General features: G+C 41.0%; 1 protein-coding gene across 5 annotated transcripts in view; it reads right to left on the minus strand.

The window, feature by feature from the left end:
* Nucleotides 1–10,031: 10,031 nt before the first annotated feature.
* Nucleotides 10,032–24,813, minus strand: part of tjp2a (tight junction protein 2a (zona occludens 2)) — a 140,292-nt gene continuing 125,510 nt past the window's right edge. For all 5 annotated transcript variants that reach the window (XM_060839695.1, XM_060839686.1, XM_060839677.1 and 2 more), the window contains 7 exons: nucleotides 21,540–21,750; nucleotides 19,752–19,852; nucleotides 18,019–18,243; nucleotides 17,159–17,272; nucleotides 15,484–15,855; nucleotides 13,136–13,215; nucleotides 10,032–10,811 (listed from right to left, as the gene is read on the minus strand). In XM_060839695.1, the coding sequence (XP_060695678.1) occupies nucleotides 10,637–10,811; nucleotides 13,136–13,215; nucleotides 15,484–15,855; nucleotides 17,159–17,272; nucleotides 18,019–18,243; nucleotides 19,752–19,852; nucleotides 21,540–21,750 (1,278 nt within the window). In that variant the 3' untranslated portion in view covers nucleotides 10,032–10,636. The remainder of the gene's footprint in view (nucleotides 10,812–13,135; nucleotides 13,216–15,483; nucleotides 15,856–17,158; nucleotides 17,273–18,018; nucleotides 18,244–19,751; nucleotides 19,853–21,539; nucleotides 21,751–24,813) is intronic.

Consider the following 24,813-nt stretch of genomic DNA (forward strand, 5'->3'; position numbering starts at 1 on the left):
TCGCCTTACAGCCATACCGAGGGGGAAAACAAAATCAACATGAGTGCAAAATACCGAGCACGTCAATATTATTGGCATGAAATTTCTTTTGAACGGGTTTCAGAAATGGAGGTCAAACAAGGTATCTTGTTTTGACTACATCCCTGATTGAAGGGTGGGAGGAATTGTTGTGTGTAAAAATAATAACTTATTTATCTGCAGTACCATTAACATGAAACATCGAAGGGACCTCACAGAGTATCATCAAAGTACCAACTACAAAGGGATTTACAGAAGACAAAACATGCTGGGACTGTACTCCAGGAGAGTTTAGAAGAATGAGAAGGAATCTCATTGAAACATTTTAGACTCTTAAAGGGCTTGTAAATGCTGAGAGGGTGTTTCCCCTCATGGGGGAGTCCCAGGCCAGAGTGCATAGTCTCAAAATAAAGAGACACCAATTTAAGGCTGAGAGGAGGGGAATGGATGTAAGTTTGCTCACTGAGCTGGAAGGTTAGTTTTCTGATGTTTCACCACCAGACTAGGTAACATCAGTGAGCTTCTAATGAAGCACTGGTGTTATGTCCTGCTTTCTACTTCTGTGTTTAGGTTTCCTTGGGTTGTTGATGTCATTTCTCTTCTTTTTCCCAGAGAGTGGTAGATGGGGTCTAACTTGATGTGTTTGTTGATAGAATTCCGGTTGGAATGCAATGCTTCTTGGAATTCTCATGTGTATCTCTGTTTGGCTTGTCCTAAGATGGATGTGAAAGTGGTGTCCTTCCTCAGTTGTATGTAAGGATACTCGTGATAGTGGGTCATGTCTTTTTGTGTCTAGTTGATGTTCATGTATCCTGATGGCTCATTTTCTGCCTGTTTGTCCAATGTCATGTTTGTTGCAGTTCTTGCACGGTATTTTGTAAATGACATTTGTTTTGCTTGTTGTCTGTATAGGGTCTTTTAAATTCACTAGCTGCTCTTTTAGTATGTTGGTGGGTTTCTGGGCTACCATGATGCCAAGAGGTCTGAGTAGTCTGGCAGTCATTTCCAAGATGACTTTGATGTAGGGAGAGAGGGTAGAGTTTCAGGATGCATTGTGTCTGCTTGTTAGAGTTTGTTGCTGAGAAATCTCTGGATTGTGTTCACTGGGTATCTGTTCTTTTTGAATACTCTGTATAGATGGGTTTTCTTCTGCTCTTCATAGTTCTTCGGTGCTGCAGTATATGGTAGCTCATTGAAATAATGTTTTAATGCAGCTTTGTTTTGGGTGTTGGGATGATTGCTTCTGTAGTTCAGTATTTGGTCCGTATGTGTTGTTTTCCTGTAGACGCTGGTTTGAAGTTCCCCATTGGCTGTTTGCTGTACTGCGACATCTAGGAATGGCAGTTTGTAGTTGTTTTCCTCCTCTTTTGTGAATTTTATGCCTGAAAAGATATTATCGATGGTTTTTAAGATTTCCTCTAATTCATATTGTTTAGTGATAACAAAGGTTTCATTCATATAGCGGAGGCAAAGTTTGGGTTGGATGGTTGGCAGAACTGTTTGTTTGAGTCTCTGCATTACTGCCTCTGCTAAGAATCCTGATATTAGAGATCCCATGGGTGTTCTGTTAGTTTTGTTATTTAAAGTGAAGTGAGTGGTAAGGAATAGGTCCACTAGTTTGATGTTGTCTTTGCTGATGAAGTATCTGATAATGTAGTCAGGGTTTTGGCCAGTTTGATGTTGATGGATATGAACAGGGCTGTAATATCGAAGGAAACCGTTATTTCATCCTCTTCTATCTTGGTGTCTTTGTTGTTCAGGAATTCTTGGGTGGAGTGAATGGAGTGGCATGGTTCTTCTACTATGTGTTTTAGTCTTTGGTGTAACTCCTTGGCAAATCTGTACATTGGTGTTCCAGATAGTGAGACTGTGGGTCTGAGGGGGAACTCCTGGTTTGTGAATTTTGGGTATTCCATAGAATCATGGTGTGTTGGATCCATCTGGAAGTTTGTCTTGTTTATTTGTCCAGCTTTCTGAAGTTTTTTGAGTAGGGATGTGATTTGGTTCTCTAGTTATGGGGTCAGGTCTATCACTACCTGTTGGTAAGTGTCAGTATCTGCAAGCAGTGCATTCACTTTCTCGGTGTAGACTGTTTGGTTTACAATGATTGTGAAGCATCCTTTGTCTGCAGCTGGGATAACAATATTTTTACCTTTTTTACCTTTTTGAGTCCTTCTAGTGTTTTCCTTTCTTGTGTATTAAGTGTGTTTCCTTCCTTTTTCCTGCTTAATGTTGGTGTGACTCTCTGTCTGATGGTTTGCTAGGTTTCTTCTGTGAGTTTGTTGTCTTTCAGTGTTGTTTCTAATGCTGCTAAGAAATATTTCTTGTCCGCATCCTGGAAATTGAACTTTAACCCTCAGTGTCTGTTAAGTGTTGGTCAGATAAGTTATTTTTAATCCATGCTTCTCTGTGGTTAGTTTGTGTGAGGGGGAATTTCTTCCAAGGGTTGAGTCTTTGGAACTCCTTGTCAGAGAGCTGTGGGGGCAGAGTTGTGTTGTGTGTTTATGGCTGAGATAGATACATCCCTGATCAGTAGGGGAACAAGAGTAATGGGGTTTGGGGAGGGTGGATGCAGGAAATTGGATGTGAGAAATATTGGATCAGCCATGATCCTGTTGACTGGCAAAGCAGGCTTGAAGGGGCCAAATGGCCTTCTCTTGTTCCTATTTCTTATGGTCTTATATACCAAAGATAACTGGGAAAACTTTCATCAAAGTGGAGTTTAAAGAGCAGAGACAGAGGGCTTTCCAGAGCTTGCAGGCCAACTGATGCTACAACAGGCACTGGTGGCAAAAATAAACCAGGGGGCAATTGCATTAAGTCAGAACTGACGGAGTTCAAAGAACTCCAGAGATTTGTAGGGATGGAGACAGCCACAGAGATTGGCATAGTTAAGGCACCGGAGAGATTTGAATAAGAGAATGTGATTTTTAAAATCAAGGTGCCACTTGTTGTGGAAGCCAATATAGGTGAGAAGTGAACAGGACTTCAAGTGTGACTGGATGAGCAGGGGGTTATAAAGGGTGTGAAATGTGAGACCAGCCAGGAGAGTGTTGGAATAGAAATTAATACAGTGTGGCTATCACAGTTATCAACAGCAGCAAAAAGAGAGGAAATTAGCAACGTATAAGTGTATGATTCGGGAGTGATTCAGCAATCAATGCTGTAAAGTTTCATGCTGTTTGGAATTTAACAATGGATAAACACATTACAGAATCTTTCTAGATATGATTTGGAGATGCCGGTGTTGGACTTGGGTGTACAAAGTTAACAATGACACAACACCAGGTTATAGTCCAACAGGTTTAATTGGAAGCACTAGCTTTCGGAGCGACGCTCCTTCATCAAAATCACCTGATGAAGGAACGGCGCTCTGAAAACTAGTGCTTTCAATTAAACCTGTTGGACTGTAACCTGGTGTTGTGTGATCTTTCTAGATAGAAAGACATAGCAGAAGTACAGAAGGCATAAAGTGCTAAAATGAAGATTAATTACAGAGAATGTCATCGCACAGAAAAAAGCTGTTTGCTCAACTGAACAATGTTTATGCTCCACATGAGCCTCCTCCCACCTTATTTCATCTCACACAATCAGCATGTTTTTATATTCCTCCTGTTCCTCCAGCTTCCCCTTAAATGCATCTGTGCTACTTACTGCAACCACTCTGTGGTAGCAGAATCTACATTCTAAGTAAATATATAATTACCCGGTCTTTACTGTAGCAGAGCACTTAATAATGGCTACGATTTGTTAGGCTTGAACCTTGTACACAGCTTAATACTGTAAATGTTTAGCATAGGCATTTGCTGAAGGTACAATCTAAGAATGTAACAGCAGGGAAAATCAAACATTGGGACTTTGAATGAACAGGGCAAGCAACTGGCTGTTCAAAACAAATAAATTAAAGGATAGGGACATAGAGTACAGGATCTGAACAAGGAAATGTACATTAATTCAACATCTAGACAGTTAGAATAAGAACATTTACAATTTCATGAAAAGCTCCAGATGTTCTGCTCAAATTATCTGCATCAAACTCCTATAAGGCCAAATAAATGTAACTTTTGGCCTGTGTGCAGTCACCCATTAGGAACTAAGTTGAAATTTGAATGAATATTGAGGCTCCAAGATTGGTCCCCGATGATTCCTTTGACATTGGAACTTACCAGTTGTCTCCATGTTGCTGCTGCTTCACTTTTCCCTCCATTCCTTATCCCAATTCTTCTTATTTATACTATAAATTACAATAGTTTGAAATTTGCCATTCTTGCATTAGTCCTGGTGAGCCCAAGTCAAAAAGCTTCAGTAACATTTTTCCTTTTTTTTCCAGTAATATCCAGTTCTATTTGTTTTTTTTCTGTCTCATACCAATTTCAACCTGAACATTCAGTTAAGAAATATTGATAATAACGTGACAGAGAAGGGATTAAGATGGCTGTTCTCTCACTAGCAATAAGTGTGAGAATGTGATCTTCAAAGACATCCTTCTGATTTTCCTACTTGCCTTTCATCTTGATCCAGACCTAATTCTTTCCAGTATTTTCTATTCTTCCACCACTGCTTCCATGAAGAATCCAATCTATTCTTGTCTCCAGTCCTTCACCTCACCTTTCATGCTTCATCCACCTCATACACTCTGCAAGTATGTGTGGAAAGTCCAGAAGTTCCCTTAACTGTAATTTATTTCCTTCCTCATCTTCCATCCTCTTCATTTTCCTAAAATGTGGGCTTTCAAAATTGTAATTATTTGCCTATGTTTCCTCAAGAAAAGAAATCAAGTAGAAGTTTGGGGTGGCATGATGACTTAGTGGCTAGCACTGCTACCTCACAGCATCGTAGATCTGGGTTCAATTCCACCCTCAGGTGACTTTGTGTAGCCATCTTGAGTCAGAACTATTCTGAACTCCATATTCTTTAACTATGGAGCCTTCTATCTAAAACACTCCCTTTCTTTCCTCCTCTTTTCAGTTTGGCGAATCTAGAGTTTGAACTCACCATTAGATGTCCTTCAGGTAACAAGAGGTTTATACACTTAATAAGCCAGCATGCTGAATTTGAAATAAACTCTGCTTAGGGGCAGCATGGTGGCTCAGTGGTTAGCACTGCTGCCTCGCAGCACCAGTGACCCAGGTTTGATTCCACCCTCTGGCGACTGCCTTTGTGGAATTTGCACGTTTTCCCCATGTCTGCATGGATTTCCTCCCACAGTCCAAAAATGCACAGGTTAGGTGGATTGGCCATGCTAAAATTGCCCATTGTGTCGAGGGATGTGTAGGTTAGATGGATTAGCTGCGGCAAATGCAGGGTTACAGGGATAGGGTGGGGGTAGAATGTTTTTTGGACAGTCGGTGTGGATTCGATGACCCAAATGGCCTGCTTCCACACAGTAGGGATTCTATGCTTCTAGAATGAGGAAAAGTATTCTGTTGTCCTGCTGTCTGTAAGATGTAAGAAAATGTAATTATTCTAGTTGCTAAATGTGAAGCAAAAACTGGTGAGATGAATTGGAAATTTTGTTCAACATTCAACAATCTAAATAAAATATAACAGAAGAAATAAAAAATCTTTTCAGCTTAACATTGAGGTTTACAAAGCAGAGGTTACAACAGAAATATAATCAGTAGTTCCTCCTCCCTACCAAGCCCCATATAACTTCTCTTTTCAAAATCGTAAAGCTCTGTGTTTAAAGTTGTTCACTGTCTCTATTACAGGTAAGTTTTGACAAACAACTGCTCAAATCACCAAATACTAAAAAGAATATTCCGCCTGGCTGTACATCTTAGAAATGCACACTTTCAGAATATTGAAAACAAAGTCAACTAAGGGCATCATAACTGTGGAGAGAAAATAAATCACATTTGAGCTTATAATTTGGTAGAGACTGAATTCCTCAAGTTTAAAACAAAGTCAAATGATTAATTTACTAATGTCTAATAGTGTAATGACCAAAATAGCATTGGCTAATCCTGTTAGATAAATGTGATATAAAACAATGGTTGCTATTATAACCTGCTAGTGTATGAGGAAGCAAAAAGCTTTGCTTTCAAATAATCCAGTAATTTCAATCCACAGAAGAGATAGTAAAGGGGAAAATGAAGCAAATGGACTCATAAATATTGTGGCAATGTGTTCAGATCGCACCACGGCAGCTAGTGAAATTTAATTTGTTATCAGTCTCTAAAATCAAGCTCAACCATGAAGTTTACATTTAATTTTCCTCTTGTTAAAAAAATGGTATGATGCACTCATATCCTTCGCAGAAAGAAATCTGCCATTCAAATCTACAGTGATGTGGATGACTCTGAACTGACCATCTGAAATGGCCTAGCACTATTTAAGATTTGGAGGTGCTGGTGTTGAACTGGTGTGGACAAAATTAAAAATCACGCAGCACCAGGTTATCGTCCAACAGGTTTATTTGGAAGCACAAGCTTTCGGAGCACTGCTCCTTCATCAGGTGGTTGTGGAGCATAAGGTCTTAAGGCATAGAATTTATAGCAAAAGTTTACAGTGTGATGTAACTGAAAGGTCTTTTTCAATACATCATTTCAGTTGCATCACACTGTAAACTTTGGCTATAAACTGTGTCTTGTGATCTTATACTCCACAACTACCTGAAGGAGCAGTGTTCCGAAAGCTAGTGCCTCCAAATAAACCTGGCATTGTGTGATTTTTAACTTTGTACATTATTTAAGGGTAATTAATGCTGGCTACTCAGACACAATTCTTCAGCACTAGAACTGCCAGGTAGTGCATCAGAATGAGCTGCATTTCTAGAGAAGTGTTTGAAGTGCAGCTCTGATGTTGGAACAACACGTGTCAATTAGACAGATTTGGAAAAGAACCCAAATAAATTCTAAGCATAGAAGAACAGAAACCATTTACACCCTCATCCTCCATCTGCAATCAGCCTCCTCCCAAGTGTTGCAGAAAATGATGTAAGGACACATTAGTAACACTATTAAACGGAATCATCAATTCGCCAGTTCTGAGGAAGGGTCACCAGAACGGAAACGTTAAATCCAATATCTCTTCACAGGTGCTGCCAGACCTACTAAGCTTTTCTGGCAAATTCTGTTGTTGTTTCCATCAATTTGCCAATGTCCTGTTCACCCACACTCAAGCTTGCTAGATTTACTAAAGTCACATACTTGTCTGAACACAGTGATCCAGATGGGCTGCTTAATGAGGATGGTTTGGAGAGGAATGGGGAGCAAGCGAGAAGAGAAAGAATGGCTGATAAAGGAACTATAAGGAGGTGAGAATGAGCTAGCTGTGCTGAAAGTAGGCTGTGTCATTGAGAGGGTCTCAAGGGTGGGTTTGGGGAAAGGGATATGAAGGTGGTAGGCAGCGAGTTTTGAGAAGATTTGTAGCTCAGGTTGAGGTTCTGGATGTGGGTTTCCTTGCTGGGCTGGAAGGGTGATGTTCAGGCTCTAAAATTATTGTACTCGGTATGGAGTCCTGAAGACTCCAGAGTCCTCGCAGCAAACAAACTAGACACCAGTTCTCCCAGCTTGTGCTGAGCCATGTCTGGAGCCCTGCAGCATGTCTGAGACAGACATGTTGGCCAGGGAACATAGTGGTGGGTTCAAACAGCAGACAACTGGAAGCTCAGAATGTAGATGTTCTGCAAAGTGGTCACCCAGTCTGCATTTCATCTCCCCGAAGTAGAGTTCACAATGCGAGCAGGGAATGTAGTAGACTAGGATTGAATGAAGTGCCAATAAATTGCTGTTTCACCTGGAAGGTACGTCTGGGGCCTTGGATAGTGAGGAGGGAATGAGGTAAATGGGCAAATGTTAGACCTTTTATGATCACATGGTAAGGTGTTCTGGGGAGGTATTGGGAGTAGAGGAGTTGATCAAGTTGTCCTGGAGGGTACAGTGCCTATAAAATGTTGTCAAGGGAGGGGAGGGGAATTGTCTGGTGGTGGTGGTGGTGGTGGTGGTGGTAGTGGTAGAAATGTTAGTTCATGATCCTTTGGATGCAATTGCTGGTGGTGAAAAGTGAGAACTGTTGTGGAAGGGAAAAGGGGTGAGGGCAGAAGTACAGGAAATGGGTTGGACACAGCCATCAGCCAGGTTATAGTCTAGTTTTATTTGAAATCACAAGCTTACAGAGAACTATTCCTTAGTCAAGTGACAAACATAGAGTGCTCTGAAAGCTTACGATTTTAAATGAACCTGTTGGACTATAACCTGGTGTCGTGTTGACTTCTGACTCTGTCCACCCCAATCCAACACTGGCAGCTCCACATGTTAACCATGGTGGCAGGGAATCACCAGTTGAGGAAAGAGGTCGATGTTTGAGGGACTCCTGTGGATGGTGGCATCATCAGAACAGATGATAGTGGTGGAGAAACCAGGAGAAGGGAATATAGTCCTTACAGGAAACAGGTCCTGGAAGCTGAAGCAACCAGGTACTTAGTTGTTCCATAAGTAGGTGCAGCAAGAGATGGAGGTAGATTTCAGAATGATAGTTCAAGGGAGGGTGTCAATTTGATTGTGTAAAACTTTGACATTGAACAGTTCTGCAAATATAAATGCATTTCAAAAGGAAACTGACTATCAACTGGTGCACAAGTTGGGAAGAATACTTTTATTTGCCATGAGAATTTAACTTGAGCAGTTGAACAGTGGATGGTTCAATCATTAGACTCAAATATCTAAAAAACTTCCAACTCCAAATTCTGATCCATCTAACATTTAAGTGATAATTCCAATAAACCACTGTGCATAAACTGACTGCCAGGTTTCTTCCATGGTCACATTTCCGACATTTACAAGTGTTTGTGAATATCCTGAGAATGCAACAGTCCGTCGCTTTGTGCTTTAGGTGAAAAAAAAAATTGGACCAAGATGACCCTTAGTTGACTTCCACTAAATGACCATATGACCAAGCTGCCTAGGAGATAAACCTAGTAGGGCTCTGTTTGAATATTTTCAGTTTAATTTTAGAACAAGTTGGCAGGCAGAAACATCTCTTAAGCAGAGTTCATTGTTAACACCGATGTCTTGCAGCATCAGGGACCTATGTTCAATTCGAGCCTCAGGTGACAGTCTGTGTGGAGTTTGTACACTCTGTCTGCGTGGGTTTCCTCCAAGTGCTCCAGTTTCCAAAGATGCGCAAGTCAGGTGAATTGGCTATCCCAATGTCCAGGGATGTGCAGGCTAGGTGGATCAGTCATGGGAAATCTGGGCTTACAGTTAGGGTGGGGAAATGGGTTTGGCAGGATGCTGTTCAGAGGATTAGTCTTGATTGGCCAAATGGCCTCTATCTGCACTGTAAGGATTGTACAATTTGAAATTCTGTGTGCTAACCCCTGAAGGACACCTAATAGTGAGTTCAAACTCTGGCATTGCCAAACTGAAGAGAAGGGAGGTTTTATAATCAAGGCTCCAGAGTTAAAGAACAGTGGATTCAGAACAGTTCTGACCCAAGGTGGCTACACTTAAGAACGTACCTCTGAATGGACAGTTTACAACCATGGGACATTTGGAAGAAATTTGAAGGATCAATGTGACTGAAAGCCCCAAGAAATTTCAACCATTGTACTAAAAACTATCCTGAGATCAGTTGTCCAATGTTGAAGGAACATTTTACTTGAGTTTTTGACAACATAAATCAAATGGGTGTAGAATGAAACTTTAAATTAAAGGCAATTGCATTAAGTCAGTGTCCATTGAACTTTCAAATATAGTTGTCTTAAACAGCCAGTTAAAGTGTAATTATTGGTATTCATGTTCTTAGATTTGTGTCGTAAAATTCTTGTGATTTAAACATTAAGTTTGTGGAGCCATTCTTGTGGTAAATACCTGGGTTTTCCGAATTCCAAACAAAACCTGACTGATGTTTATCATGATCCTAGTAATAGGTACAATGTAAAAAACAAATCTTTTATATATGATAGAAAATTTTAAAATAGGCAAGAGGTAAAGAAATGCATGGAATCTTCCAAACCTGGACTTTCTAAATCCCAGGGCCTTGGTACTTTAAAAGGAGGGTAGCAGAAGTGACACTTAAATACAATTTATTTTATTTGATCAGTTTAAAAACAAATATCCTTTTCAATAGGTTAGAAGACAAAAAAAACTGTGCAAAACACAGACACGCATCAATTACAAATGGCGATACAAAATTAGATATTTTCTCTCTGGTCCCTACAAGCACTTTATACCACAACGGTTGATCAGTTAGTAAAATAAACCACTCAAATCAAACCAAAATCCAGTGTCATTACCATCACCAAATATATCTTTTTGTTCAAAAGAGAGGGGGCATGAAGGAAGGCACTTGTTACTGTTCAGAACTCTAATTACTTAGAGTATCTGGTCAGTTCAAATACTTTATTGTAATTTGCTCTTTATCTTGAATTGCAACAAAAAACTTCAATCAAATGATGAGGGAAAAATACAGTAAAGGCAGTTAGAATAGCATTTTGTAAAGGTATAAAGTAGGTTATTCCATAAAGACCTATCAAAATAAAAATGCTGCCACAAATACTTAGTGAGTCAATCAGCAGCTGAAAATTCAGGCACCAACGGACCCGCTGTCCATTTCCAGCTTGTGTATGTAAATTTCTGTTTTTAAAAAAATTTGGATTACAAAATATTGCTTTCTACAATTCGGTGTCCCTGTATTTGGTTGGTTGCACTGCATGTTGTCCATAGTAACCACGCTTTGAATGGTCAGCTAATTGTCTTCGATACTGCTCATCCTCATCCTCATCACTGTAAATGGCTCCACTGGGATCATGGTAGGCTTGTGATGGGGGCTTCTGTGGTTCAGGAGACCTGGAGATTTTCACAGAAGAAAGTAAGTATTCAGTCATTAAAACTTAATGATCAAACAAAGCCTGAAAAGTAGAATGGATCAGTGAGAAACAACAAACATTGCTGAGGTAAAGAAAAAGACAAAGGGCTGCAGAAACTCTGAGTCTGACATGATCTGTGTAGACAAAGTTAATGTTGAACTCAAAAAGACTTAAACTGATGCTGTCCATTTAGAATTGTGGCACAAGACAACTGGAGGCAGCACGGTGGCTTAATGGTTAGCACTGCTGCCTCACAGCACCAGGGACCAAGGGTTCAATTCCTGTCTCAGGCAACTGTGTGGAGTTTGCACATTCTCCCAGTGTCTGTGTGGGTTTCCTCCGGATGCTCCAGTTTCCTCCCACAATCACAAAGATGTGCGGGTTAGGTGAATTGGCTGAGCTAAAATTGCACATTGTGTTGGGCACATTAGTCAGAGGTAAATATAGGGTAGGGGAATGGGTCTGGGTGGGCTACTCTTCGGAGGAGTGGTGTGGACTTGCTGGGTCGAAGGGCCTGTTTCCATACTGTATTTTCTTAGATTTAGATCTACTTAAAACTTTACACCCCACTACTTTAATTCAGTAACCACAGCTTGAAAAAACACAAACTTCTGTTGAGTGTGAAATGTTCTGGGGTGTCTAGAAAAAAGGTTCTATATAAAAATGCATGTTCATTTATTTATCCTCCCTATGCAGGCTAATGCAAATTTTGACTAATCACTGGAAAGAAAACATGAACTCTTTAATTTACACCTTCCAAATTCTCTTTAGATTTTCTCCAAGGAGACACAATAATACCAATACTAATCCCAGACAGAATAAAGATGTTGAGAATTTAGCTATAAAACATTGGTAACCTGAGTTATGTTCGCAGATTAACCTTTCTAAAAAAAAAGTTATTTAATATGTAAATTACAAAAGTGAAACTAACTTGGTCACTAACAGATGAGAGTCTTATCTTTGGTTATAAATTCTGTGTCTTATAATTGTGTACTCCACAACCACCTGATGAAGGACCAGTGTTCTGAAAGCTAGTGCTTCCAATTAAACCTGTTGGGCTATTAACCTGATGTTGTGATATTTTTTAAACTCCATTTTCAGTGTAAAAGTACTGATTTTCAGTTGAAACCACTAGATGGAGTGCCTTTCAAAGGCTGGGCTTTCCAGTTTAGGGATTTGAGAGAGAAAAGCAGCCATAGGAGGAACCTGTGTCAACTAATACAGAACGTTAACCCTGTCCACCCCTCCCATTCCCATCCAGGAGAATAACAGAACAGGGAGAGCTCAAAGCACTGGATTTAAAACAAAAATCTTACCAATATACAAAGTGAACAGCAGCAGAATACAAGTCAAAGGAACATGCAATCAAACTACAATCAGCAAGCAACCACAGCATGATGTGACCAGTTTATTACCAAAACTCAAGGGAGACAGTGGGAAGAGGAAGATTATGACAGATCTCAATCTCATCGACAGACATTTCAACCATATCACTGAATACCCTTGCACAACTGAAATTGCAGTCTCTGAAGCTTCCAACTGACCCCAAGCATTCACATCCTTTTGGGAGGAAGAAAGAGTGGCTTTTTTTCTTTACCATCCATTACATGAACTGATTTTTTTTTCCACTCCTGAGCTCTAATTGTAAAAGTTCTGACCCCTGACACTGCTCAGCCCCTGCAGAGGAAAATATTTCTCTCTACCTGGCCTATCAACCCCTTTAATCATAAAGCGATTCAATCCACCTTCTTCTGAAATTGAAGCTTTATCATGATTAAAAGAAATCAACAGTTTCTCTCTATCAAACTTATTTCATCGGCTGGGCTGGGGTAAGGGGAACCCAGAACAGGGTCATTGGATTAAAATTACAACGAAACTGTTCAGAGATGCTATCAAGAGACGTTCTTCATACAAATAAAAGGGTTGTGGAAATTTGGAACTCTTGCTCCCCCACACCATCCGACATTTCCTTCAAATGTTTTTTTCTGCAGAGCTCCTTATAAAAACGGAAGCCAACACATCGGAATGCTGATTGATGTGCACAGAACCTTCGACCAGTCACACAGCTTCGAGAGATTCTTTGCCTCCCCTCCCACCCCAAACCAAAAATAAACCTGTTCAGGGATGAATTAACGTTTTCAAAGTTAAAATTAATAGATTTTGTTGGGTCAGAGTTTACAAAAAAAAAGTAGGAAAATGTTACAGCATATAAAACAGAGAAGGTAATTGAGTAACAGACTTGAAAGGGGCTGACTGGCCTTCTCCCATTTCACTTGCTGAGAGATGAAGCATCAATGGTCTTACCTTTGGAATTGGGGCTGTTCAGCTTTAGGTGGTTTTACAGGGACTGCATAAATATCCGCATATCTCTGTGCTAATTCCAGCTGTAAATGCAAAGAAGGAATTTATCATTTTCAAAGTAGACATTAGGATGTCTGCATCCAATTCACAATGCTGACTAAATGTAATGTTTGAGGACAGGGACAGAGGTACAGTAAAAGAAGTGCTCAGTTGATTTTTTTTTGTATGTTTATATATTTCACCAAAAAAAATCTGGACACAATCTTCTGATCTCTGATTGTCAAAGGCCAGCTGCAAGATGGAAGATTGTCTAAGGAGGCAGTGGAAATGCTGACATGCAGATCTAGTTGGGAATTGCCCAGGAAGCTCGAATTCAAAGAATCCCTAAATTGTGGAAACTGGTCATTCAGCCCATCGAGTTCACACCGACCCTCCACACAGCATCCTACCCAGACCTCATCCTATCCCTGTCACCCTGCATTTCCCCATAGCTAATCGACTGCATGCAGCCTTGCTGTTAGAAATGGAAGATCCAAGCCACTGAACTGCAAAAAAAAAGCCTAAATTCTTAGAAGTGTTTGTCTTAAAGCAGTTAGAGGGAAAATTTAAAACTTGCTCTCCATCTTATTGAAAATCATGGTGCAAAACAGACTGCTCATCCAATGTACCAGTCCTTGGTCTTTGAAAGAATCATTTCATTATTCTCACTCATATGCTTTTCTCCCACAACTCTCTTTTAAGTCTTTCCCTCCTTCAACTAATGTATCCAATACCCTTCAGAAGATTATTGTTGAATCTGCTTCCATTGGTAACATTCTAGATCAGAACAGCTTGTTTCAATGAACAAACCTCATCTAATTTAAATTTCTTCTGCTAATGTTCTTAGGTTTGGTTCTGTGAAGAGTGCAGATAATCAACATTGATAAGTAAGGAACCCTCTTATTTAAGAAATCTCTAAAACACAGCGCAAGTCAACGTAACTGACCAGCTTCCAAACCAGTGATGTTGAGTGCGTGAAAAGTCGGAGGTCAACCAGATTAGATTGTTTTTTTTTAATCCCATGACCATACATTAAACTCAGATTGGTTCTTCAAGGGGCGCTCAGGCTTAATTATTAAAGTCTCTGGGCAGTGGTAAATCCTAATAATTCTCTGCATAAATCACGCTTCAGCTAAGGGATAGAATCTTCAGCAAAAGAGTAAGATCAGGAGCAGTATTCTGTATGTTGCTGCCTAACGTGCTATTAGGCTGAAGAGAACCTGAACATAAATCATTGTTATTTTTGCACCAGTGAGTCAGAACGGGTTTAAACTATATAACTGATTAGGCCAAGTTAAATCAAGTAAGGTCAACTCTTATGTTTCAATGGTTATTTACCATTAATGGCAAGAGCTTTGTGGATAATTTTCAGGTCTCTTGCACAGAAGATGGATTCCAGTTTTCACAGAAAGGTTTTCAAACATTTGGATTTGTCAACAACGCCATTTGCTCACATTCTTTGAAATTGTGAATCGAATGGCTGAATGGATATTCCACTAAGGAAGTAATGCCAAGTGTTCACCAGCATACAGTCCGCTCTGGAGTTACCACGCTGAGGGAACCCACTGGATTTTCACACCAATGGGATCAAAAAGGGAAGTCAGACAGGGGGCATTATGATGCATTCATGTAGCATCTTGAAAGCATCAAGACATTCTACAAGGAATTACCTGACAAAACACTTAGTGTGCTCTGTATCAGGTTATTAAAACAGGTGACTAAACACTTGGGTAATTGAATAGATTTTAGGATGGACTTGAAAAGGGGATGGGGGGAAAAAAAGAAATGAATTGGGTAGAGGGAATGGAGAGGTTTAAAAAGGAGAGAATTAGAGAACTCAGCAGCCAACGAGTGATTGAAATCGGAGTACACAACACAAAAAAAAATTGCTGCTGAAATTCTGACAGGAAGGTGCAGCAAAGTTGAATCAGAGAATATATCCCAAGTCTTTAACACTGAGAGAACCATCACCAATGCCTCCCCAGCACTGCCAACTCCACAGGGGAGGCTGTTTAAAAAGTAAGGGTTTTTTTTTTGTTTTAGAAGAGGAGGAGAGGGAAAGGTTTCTTCCGACAAAGTTGTTAACCCTCTGAAGTTCCCTAGCCAGAGGGATATGGAGTTTGGGCCATCGCACGTGTTTGAACTAGTCAGATACACGTTTAATTTATGTGGTGACCAAGGGTTATTGGGGTTAGGTGGAAAAATAGAATCAAAGCTACAGCTATGATCTTAGTGAATGCTGCAGGAGGTTTAAGGGGCTGTCTTCCTAGTTATGCTCTTATGGCCTTTAAATAGTGGTAGGACTGCCTTACTCTCGCATTCTGTGCTTCCTGAAGTTCTTGTAGCCTCTGCACTCGAGCTTTGTGGTCCAATTTCTCAAATATTTTCACTTTGCCCAGCACGGACTGCTGTTCATTGCCTTCACCCAGCTCCTCACTGTAGTCTCCTTCCTCTTCACCGGCAGGCGGCATGGCTGGAACAGGGGGTTTCAGCGCCGTCCGAACCCCGAAAGAGGGTTTTAAAGCCACGGGAGGGGGCTGCGGCTTGGAGGATGGGATGTCCTGACCACGGGGATGCTCGCTGCTCCCGGGACTTGGGCTGCTATATCGAGAATCATATCCACGACTGGAATCGTAATACTGCCTTTGTTGCTCTTTTGGATAAGAGTGTACTTCAACTTTTGCCTTAAAAATGGGAGACAAAAGAATATACAAGTGTTAAATCAGATCCATTTGTTATGATCTTCAACTGACATTTTGCAGCTTTAATTTCACATCATGGTTTGTGCAAAAGCAAGATCCCACACCACCACCAACAAACAGCAAAATGATAATGACACGGTCTGGTTTAAGTGAGTCAGTAAATGTTGAAAATACTCAGCAGTTCAATGCAGAACAATGCTAACTTCAAACTTCCAGGCTGATACTCCTGTATCAGAACCGGGAAAATGGTGGAGTAGCAGAGATGCAGTGATTATGTTTCTGGGCCAGGAGTCGTGTGTTTAAATCCTACCACAGTGGAGTCATAGAGATGTATAGCATGGAAATAGATCCTTCGGTCCAACTCGTCCATGCCAACCACATATCCTAAATAAATCCAGTCCCATTTGTCAGCATTTGGCCCATATCCCTCTAAACCCTTGCAATTCATATATCCATCCAGATGCCATTTAATTTGTACCAGCCTCCATCACTTCCTCTGGCAGCTCATTCCGTACATGCACCACCCACTGCATGAAAAAGTTGTCCCTTAGATACAGTTCCAAAAAAAAAGGACAGGATAGAAGGCAAATGGGATTAAAATTAATGTCTTCTGCATTCCATTGCAATTCACTGCTGGCCATACAGCTGATCCCAAGGTCAGAACATAGCCCTCTTCATCCTAAAATTCTGCCTAGTTCCTACTTGTTAGCCATGCTGTTGGTCACCTCTCCTCATATCACCTTTTGCAGTCAAACTTTGCTTTACACATATTCCTGTGAAGCATCTTTACATATTTTTTACTTCAACTTGTATTTGTACAGTTCTATTACTGTAAAGCATCCCAAGATAGCAGCATTTTATAAAAATCTGACAGCACACTGTATAAGGAGATACGAGAATAGACAAGTAAAAGCCTAGGTCAAAGAGGTAGGTTTTAAGAAGCATTTTCACCACAAGGAAAGAGAAGTGCAGCAGTTCAGGGAGGGAATTCCAGAATTATGGCCCAGCTAACTGAAAGGACAGTAGTGGTCAAGCAATTAAAACCAGAGATCTACAAGGAGGCCAGAAGTGGAAAAGTTACAATGCTATAAATGGTTCCATGAATAAGGAGCAAAGGCCATGGAGGGATTTGAAAGGAAAGACAATTTTAACTCTGGGGTGTTGTCAGACCAAGAACTCAGGTGAGTGCAGGAGGAGTGATGGGTTCTTCTTAAAAATGATTATAATGTAACAAAAGCAAGAACAGATTTTGTACAAAATCAAGTAATTAAATGATGCTCACTACCTTTGGAGGTTCAGGTTTAAAATCGGGAGGGGGGCTGGGATCTCTCAAGACTTCCCTGCTACCAGCTCTCCTCATTTGACCTCTTGCTACAGCTGGTTCTGGACTCTGTTTCCGCTGAAAATAAAATCAGATTGTTAAGGTAAAAAAGTACTGAACAATCTCAAGATGCATCTAAACTATTAGTTCCCCTAGAAACTATAAAGAGACTAACATTTATAATTCAACTCAACAACTTTCAGGGGCCCAATCTCAACACAATTGGTCACTGTAGCCACATTATCACTTTGTCAATCTTGTACAAATAAGCAGAATTTTACATATCAACAAATACCTTTAAATATTTGTTAAGAATAAAGTACCAAGAAATCTGAAGGGTCACTGGAACCCAAAATGTTAACTCTGGTTTCCCTCCAGAGGCTGCCAGACCTGCTGAGCTTTTCCAACAATTTGTTTTTGTCTCTGATTTCCAGCCTCTGCAGTTCTTTTAAACCAAGAAACCTTGTTGTACCAGGTTGCCGTTTACATGTTTGTAGGATAGATTTGGAAAATCCAAAGCTTGAGCTTGGAAATACTCGATGGCCCCTCAAAAATCCAGTTGTTATTTCACTCCAGATGGAGACAGAATGTACAATTCTTGGAGATGATGAAACGGCTATATTTGAGGGGAAGTTGGATTAACATGAAGGAGAAAGGAACAGAAGGCAACGTTGGTAAGATGGGAGGAAACTCACATGCAGTTGGGTCAAATGGCCTGCTCTTGTGCCTTTAATCCTCAGCATAATCATTTAATGTGCGGGCACCCTTCACCTTTGAAGTTAATGTTTACTCCCAAACACACATCTGGATTGTGTTGGTCTCACCTCATCAATATTTATTGGTTCCGATGATCTCGCCATAGAAGAGACAGGAGGCTCATTGATTGGTTCATCCAGCTCATTATCTGTATAGGCTCCACCTTCTGTGTCTGTATCATCATAGTCACTCATGAGTCTGCTGTCACAGCTGAGATAGTCTGCTCCCATGGCTGACAGATAAGACATACGGTCATCATGCATCTCAAGGTCTTCATCTCCTAATCCATCAGCCTAAAATTAAAAAGATAGGACAAGGTAAAGCACCATCCTGAAACAATATTCCCGTCCACATGAGACATTTCTATTCCCCATCCCCCAAAAGGTAAATACAGATCAACAACTACTGGCTGCTCTTTGTGGGGAAGGCAGTGGGGAGAACAGGAAAGGGAGATTTACAATCATACTTCCTCTTAAGAGGATGCTGGATTCCTCCAATTATCCCCCAAGAGCTTCAGAATATCTTTGGTTTTTTCCAACAAGAGTAAAGCAACCAGGTGAGTTATATTCTGTGTGGGAAAATACTAAACTATGCTCAGTTCCTCTCAAGAGCAAGTAGGATTTTCCCAACAAAACTAAACTGTTGATCAAAAATTTGATCTGGTTATTTTTGTCAATCAGTACGTTAGGGCACCAAAATCTTTTCAACATGCTTGTTTCATTTATAAATCCCAAGTATTAGAGCTCATCAAAATACTGGGCTCCATTCCAGAATACAAGCTGTGGTGTTCTGGTATTACATGCATTTGCAAATAGCTGTGCTAATTCTTCAAAGAATCCAAATGATTTGTGAATAGTAGCAAGATTATACAACAGTAACCAGGATAAATATGCTTCAATGGCCCATCAATTCTTCCAAGTTCAGAACAGAACTAACAAATTGCAGTTACCTAGAATAACCCATAAAGCATGGTGCAGTTAATAATTTGGATAGCCCATTGGGAAAATCCTAAACACGTTTTAAAACTATGCACTATTAATGCTTTGTAGGAGGCATATTTAATTATGACTAAGGTTAATTTAATGAGGAAATCTATGGGGAAGAAGTGCAAGTTCAGTTATGGTCACTGGAGTATAATCAGAACGGGGATGCAGGTAGAGGCAGGGAAGGGGAAGAAAACTCATGAAACTTGCACTTAGTTGAAATGTAGTTAATCTAAAATGGATGGACAGGTAAATGGCAAGGGCAAGAGAACACATACCATATGTAGAGTAACACTTACTCTTATCCAATTTTCTCTTAAGAGGAGCAGCCTGTATATCTTCTTAAATGCGGTCATTCTTTTGCAACACAAAGGTGTTAATTACTGACCAGCTCAAATTAATAAATAAATTTTATAGCAGGAACCAAGAAAAGTTTTGGCTCCACAGATAATAAACCACTGCATTAAACAAACAACCTGCTTGATGAAACTGAGTGCTACACAATGCATAGCACAGAAGTAAAAGTGAAGTTAAATGTTGCCATAGTCTTAACCCATTGGGCTGCTCTCTCACAGGGGTGAGAGCGGGAGAGATGACTGGTGGTGGTTTAACCCCAGGGCCACCGTGACTCGGGAGAGGTTGAGAAGTTGTCTCCTTCGTGGTCACCTCAGTTGGTGAGGGAGTGTATGGCTGGCTATATATGTATATTATGACTAGTATACACTGTATGTAACCATTGACATCCAAAAACACTTAGCGTTAGCCTAAGAAATGGTGGTTCAGCAAGCGGTGCAATAAGAGACTCATTCAACACATACCTTGCCTTCTGAAACCCAAACAGCAGAAGCCTGGTGATCTCTTATCAGATCCTTCAGCAATCCATACCAACCATCGTGTGAGGAATTCAGATCAATTGTTTCTGTAATATTTTAAAACACAAAGAAATTCTCTTTTATCCACACAAGAATTTGGAAGCAATTGCATAGTAGGAAAGAGAAAATTTGGAAAGAAGTAAATCCAACAATAATACACTCAAGAACACACTGGGATACATCTGCCATTAGCAGCTTTAGGTCGATCTTCAGGCCAGTACATGAGTTATTACATATAATTTACGCCACAAACACGCCATTCTGCCTAAGTGGTCTGAGTGAACATTTAAATGCTTCTCACACTTTCTCCCATCCACATAACAGCAAATTTATATCAGCGTTAAAACTAGTCCTCAGCTTCAAGCCTCCTATCTATTGCACTGTCGGAGTCTCACAACATTTCTTATTTCCCCCTGGATAATAAGTGAGGAAAAGGCCACATCCACTTGCACATTTCATCTTGCTTTCATTTTTCAGTCAATGGACCTTTGAAATCCTCCCCCTCCATTTTGTTCAGGGAATGTAGGTATCTATGGCTGGGACAGTATTTAATCACCTGTACCCAGTTCCCTTAAGTTGGCATTGGTGAACTGCCCCTGGAATTGCTGCAATCCATAGGATGCACACAGACATGTTATTAAAATTAAAGTGAAGGAACAGCAATAAATGAACAAGTCAGAATGGTAAGTGGTTGGAAGGGGAATTCGCAGATGATAGTGTTCCCATGTGTAAGCTACCCCTGTCCTTCTAGATGGTAGCCGTTGAGTTTGGAAGGGGCTGTCAAATGAATTGGAAGTTCTTTCTAAGATGAAAGAAGTGTGGTGCTGTAAAAACACAGCAGGTCATGCAGCATCCAAGAAGCAGGAGAATCGATGTTTCAGGCATAAACCCATCATTAGGAACGATGAACCTTTCATCAGAGCTTATGCCCGAAATGTCAATGCTCCTGCTCCTCTGACGCTGCCCGACTTGCTGGGATTTTCCAGTGCCACATTCTTGACTCTTGCAGTCTTCAATTTCCCCTAGTTCTTTCAAAAGGTCAATACAAACAGGACGGGGGAATGTGTCACTTTTTGTGCTGTTTTTGTTTTTTTTAATTCATTAATGAGATGTGAACATTGCTGGTTGGGTCAACATTTATTGCCCATCCCTAGTCACCCTCAGGGTGGTAGTGGTGAGTCCATGAGGTGTAGGTACCCTGACAATGTCAGAAGGGAGGGAGTCGCAGGACTTTGACCCAGTAACACCGAAAGATCAATAATATATTTTCAATACAGATAGTGAATGGTTTGGAGGGGAACTTGCAGGTGATGTCCCCATGTATCAGCTGCCTTGTCCTTCTAGATATGGGTTTGGAAGGTGCTGTATGCAGACTCTTGATGAATTTCTGTGATGTACCGTTGAGATGGTACACTACTGCTACTGAACATCGATGAAGAAAGGTGTGTGTGTAGAAGTGGTACCAGTCAAGCTGGCTGCTTTGTCCTGGATGGTGTCAAGCTTCTTGAGTCTAATTGGAGCTGCACCCGTCCAGGCAAATGAGGTGAATGCCATCTCACTCCTGAGATGTGCCTTCAAGAAGGTTGATAGGCTTTGAGGGAAGTCAGGAAGTGAATTACTTGCTTAGGATTCCCAGCCTCTGACAATCTCTCATAGCCAGTATTTATATGGCAAGTCTAATTCAGTTTCAAGTCAATGGTACCAAACAATGGTGCACGAAGTAAGATTTCTTACCTGTAAAAAGATAAGAACAGCTCTTTCTTAGCTTGACTGCCTGATCGTAGAGTTTCTTGGAACTCTTGGTAGAGCCTGGGTTCAGTCTCTGTCTCATAGTTTTAACACCTTGCTTGTTGTCTGGGTTGAAGAAGATGACAATGGGGTACCACTGCGTGTAGTTCAGCAGATCCACCGCCTTGGGTGTTACATCCAGTAAAGCATGCTTATCCTGTTAACAAAGGTTCACAATGTCAAGAAGACAAGTGCTCGATAGACAAATTAAGAGTGTCTCTCTCTCTCTCTCTCTCTGGAGAATCTAAGAATTCTTAAGAATGTAGGATCTTGCACTTCAAGGTGGGGTGCAGAGAGTATGGTTACTGCTCACAGAAGGGGCCACTCAACCCATTGTATCGGTGCTGGCTCTCAGCAAGAGCAAACCAGCCCATGCCACACACACAGTCATGGAAATGTATAGCATGGAAACAGACCCTTCAATCCAACCCATCCACGCCGACCAGATATCCCAACCCAATCTAGTCCCACCTGCCAGCACCCGGCCCATATTCCTCCGAACCCCTCCAATTCATATACCCATCCAAATGCCTCTTAAATGTTGCAATTGTACCAGCCTCCACTACTTCCTCTGGCAGCTCATTCCATATACTTACTACCCCTCTGTGAAAAGGTTGCCCCTTAGGTTTCTTTTATATCTTTCCCTTCTCACCTTAAACCTATGCCCTCTACTTCTGGACTCCCCCACCCCTCTGTCTATAGACTTGGTCTATTTACCCTATCCATGCCCCTCAATTTTGTGAACCTCTAAGGTCACCCTTCAGCCTCCGACGCTCCAGGGAAAACAGCCCCAGCCTGTTCAGCCTCTCCCTATAGCTCAAATCCTCCAACCCTGGCAACATCCTTGTAAATCTTTTCTGAACCCTTTCAAGTTTCACAACATTTTTCTGATATGAGGACGACCAGAATTGCATACAATATTCCAACAGTGGCCTAACCAATGTCCTGTACAGCTGCAACATGACCTCCCAACTCCTGATCTGCTGCGCTTTTCCAGCAACACATTTTCAGCTCCCAACTCCTGTACTCAATACTCTGACCAATAAAGGAAAGCATGCCAAACGCCTTCTTCACTATCCTATCTACCTGCGACTCCACTTTCAAGGAGCTATGAACTTGCACTCCAAGGTCTCTTTGTTCAGCAACACTCCCTAGGACCTTGCCATTAAGTGTATAAGATTTGCTAGGATTTGCTTTCCCAAAATGCAGCACCTCGCATTTATTAAAATTAAACTCCATCTGCAACTTCTCAGCCCATTGGCCCATTTGGTCAAGATCCTGTTGTAATCTGAGGTAACCTTTTTCGCTGTCCACTACACTCTAAGTTTGGTGTCATCTGCAAACTTACTAATTGTACCTCTTATGCTTGCATACAAATCATTGATGTAAATGAAAAAAAGTACAGGACCCAGCACCAATCCTTGTGGCACTCCACTGGTCACAGGCCTCAGTCTGAAAAACAACCCTCCACCACCACCCTCTGTCTTCTTTTTGAGCCAGTTCTGTATTCAAATGGCTAGTTCTTCCTGAATTCCGTGAGATTTAACCTTGCTAATCAGCCTCTCATGGGGAACCTTGTCGAACACCTTAGTAAAGTCCACATAGATCACATCTACCGCTCTGTCCTCAATCTTTTTTGTTACTTCTTCAAAAAAACTCAATCAAGTTTGCGAGATATGATTTCCCACGCACAAAGCCATGTTGACTATCCCTAATCAGTCCTTTCCAAATACATGCACATCCTGTTCCTCAGTTCCCTCCAACAACTTGCCCACCACCAGCATCAGGCTCACCGGTCTATAGTTCCCTGGCTTGTCCTTATCACCTTTCTTAAACAGTGGCACCGCGTTAGCCAAACTGCAGTCTTCTGGCCCCTCACCTGTGACTATCGCGGATATAAATATCTCAGCAGGAGGCCCAGCAATCACTTCTCTAGCTTCCCACAGAGTTCTGGGGTACACCTGATCAGGTCCTGGGGATTTATCCACCTTTACGCGTTTCAAGACTTCCAGCACTTCCTCTTTTGTAATATCAACATTTTGCAAGGTGTCACCATCTATTTCCCTACAGTCTATATCTTCCATATCCTTTTCCAAAGTGCTGATGCAAAATACTCATTTAGTATCGTCCCCATTTTCTGCAGCTCCACACGAAGGCTGCCTTGCTGATCTTTGAGGGGCCCTATTTTCTCGCTAGTTACCTTTTTGTCCTTAACATATTTGTCCCTTTGGATTCTCCCTAATTCTATTTGCCAAAGCTATCTCACATCTCCTTTATGCCCTCCTGATTTCCCTCTTCTATTGCGTTTATACTCTAAGGATTCACTCGATTATCCTATCTATACCTTACATATGCTCCCTTCTTTTTCCTAACCAAACCCTCAATTTCCTTAGTCATTCAGCATTCCCTAGACCTACCAGCCTTTCCTTTCACCCTAGCAGGAATATACTTTCTCTGGATTCTCGTTATCTCATTTCTGAAGGCTTCCCATTTTCCAGCTGTCCGGTTACCTGAGAACATCTGCCCTCAATCAGCATTCCAAAGTTCTTGCCTAATACCATCAAAATTGGCCGTTCTCCAATTTAGAACTTCAACTTTTAGATCTGGTCTATCCTTTTCCATCACTATTTTAAAACTAATAGAATTACGGTCGCTGGCCCCAAAGTGCTCCCCCACTGACACCTCAGTCATCTGCCCTGCCTTGTTTCCTAAGAGTAGGTCAAGTTTTGCACCTTCTCTAGTAGGTACATCCACATGATGAATCAAAAAATGTTCTTGTACACACAAATTCCTCTCCATCTAAACCCTTAACACTATGGCAGTCCCAGTATATGTTTGGAAAGTTAAAATCCCCCATCATAACCACCCTTACAGATAGATGAGATCTCCTTACAAGTTTGTTTCTCAATTTCCCCTCTGACTATTAGGTTGTCTAAAATACAATCCCACTCAGTTTCAAACTCACTTGGTTTAAAAGTTCGCCTGGATTTCTGGGACATTCCGAGAGATGGCACAAGCCTCGAGACCTCCTTACCGCAGAATTGTCATAAACAAGAGCAGAGCGCAAAACTGTCTCAGAGTAACCATTTATCACATGGTTCCTCAATCTGTATAGGTTTAGAAAAGTTTCCTGGCACTTTAGATTCTCCTTTGAGCTGGTCTGAGTGTTGGGCATTTTTGGTGTGAGAGGGCAATGCTCAGAGTTTCTCCCTCACTCTCA

This window comes from Hemiscyllium ocellatum, chromosome 2 (assembly GCF_020745735.1).
Source record: "Hemiscyllium ocellatum isolate sHemOce1 chromosome 2, sHemOce1.pat.X.cur, whole genome shotgun sequence".
Taxonomy (NCBI): Eukaryota; Metazoa; Chordata; class Chondrichthyes; order Orectolobiformes; family Hemiscylliidae; genus Hemiscyllium; species Hemiscyllium ocellatum.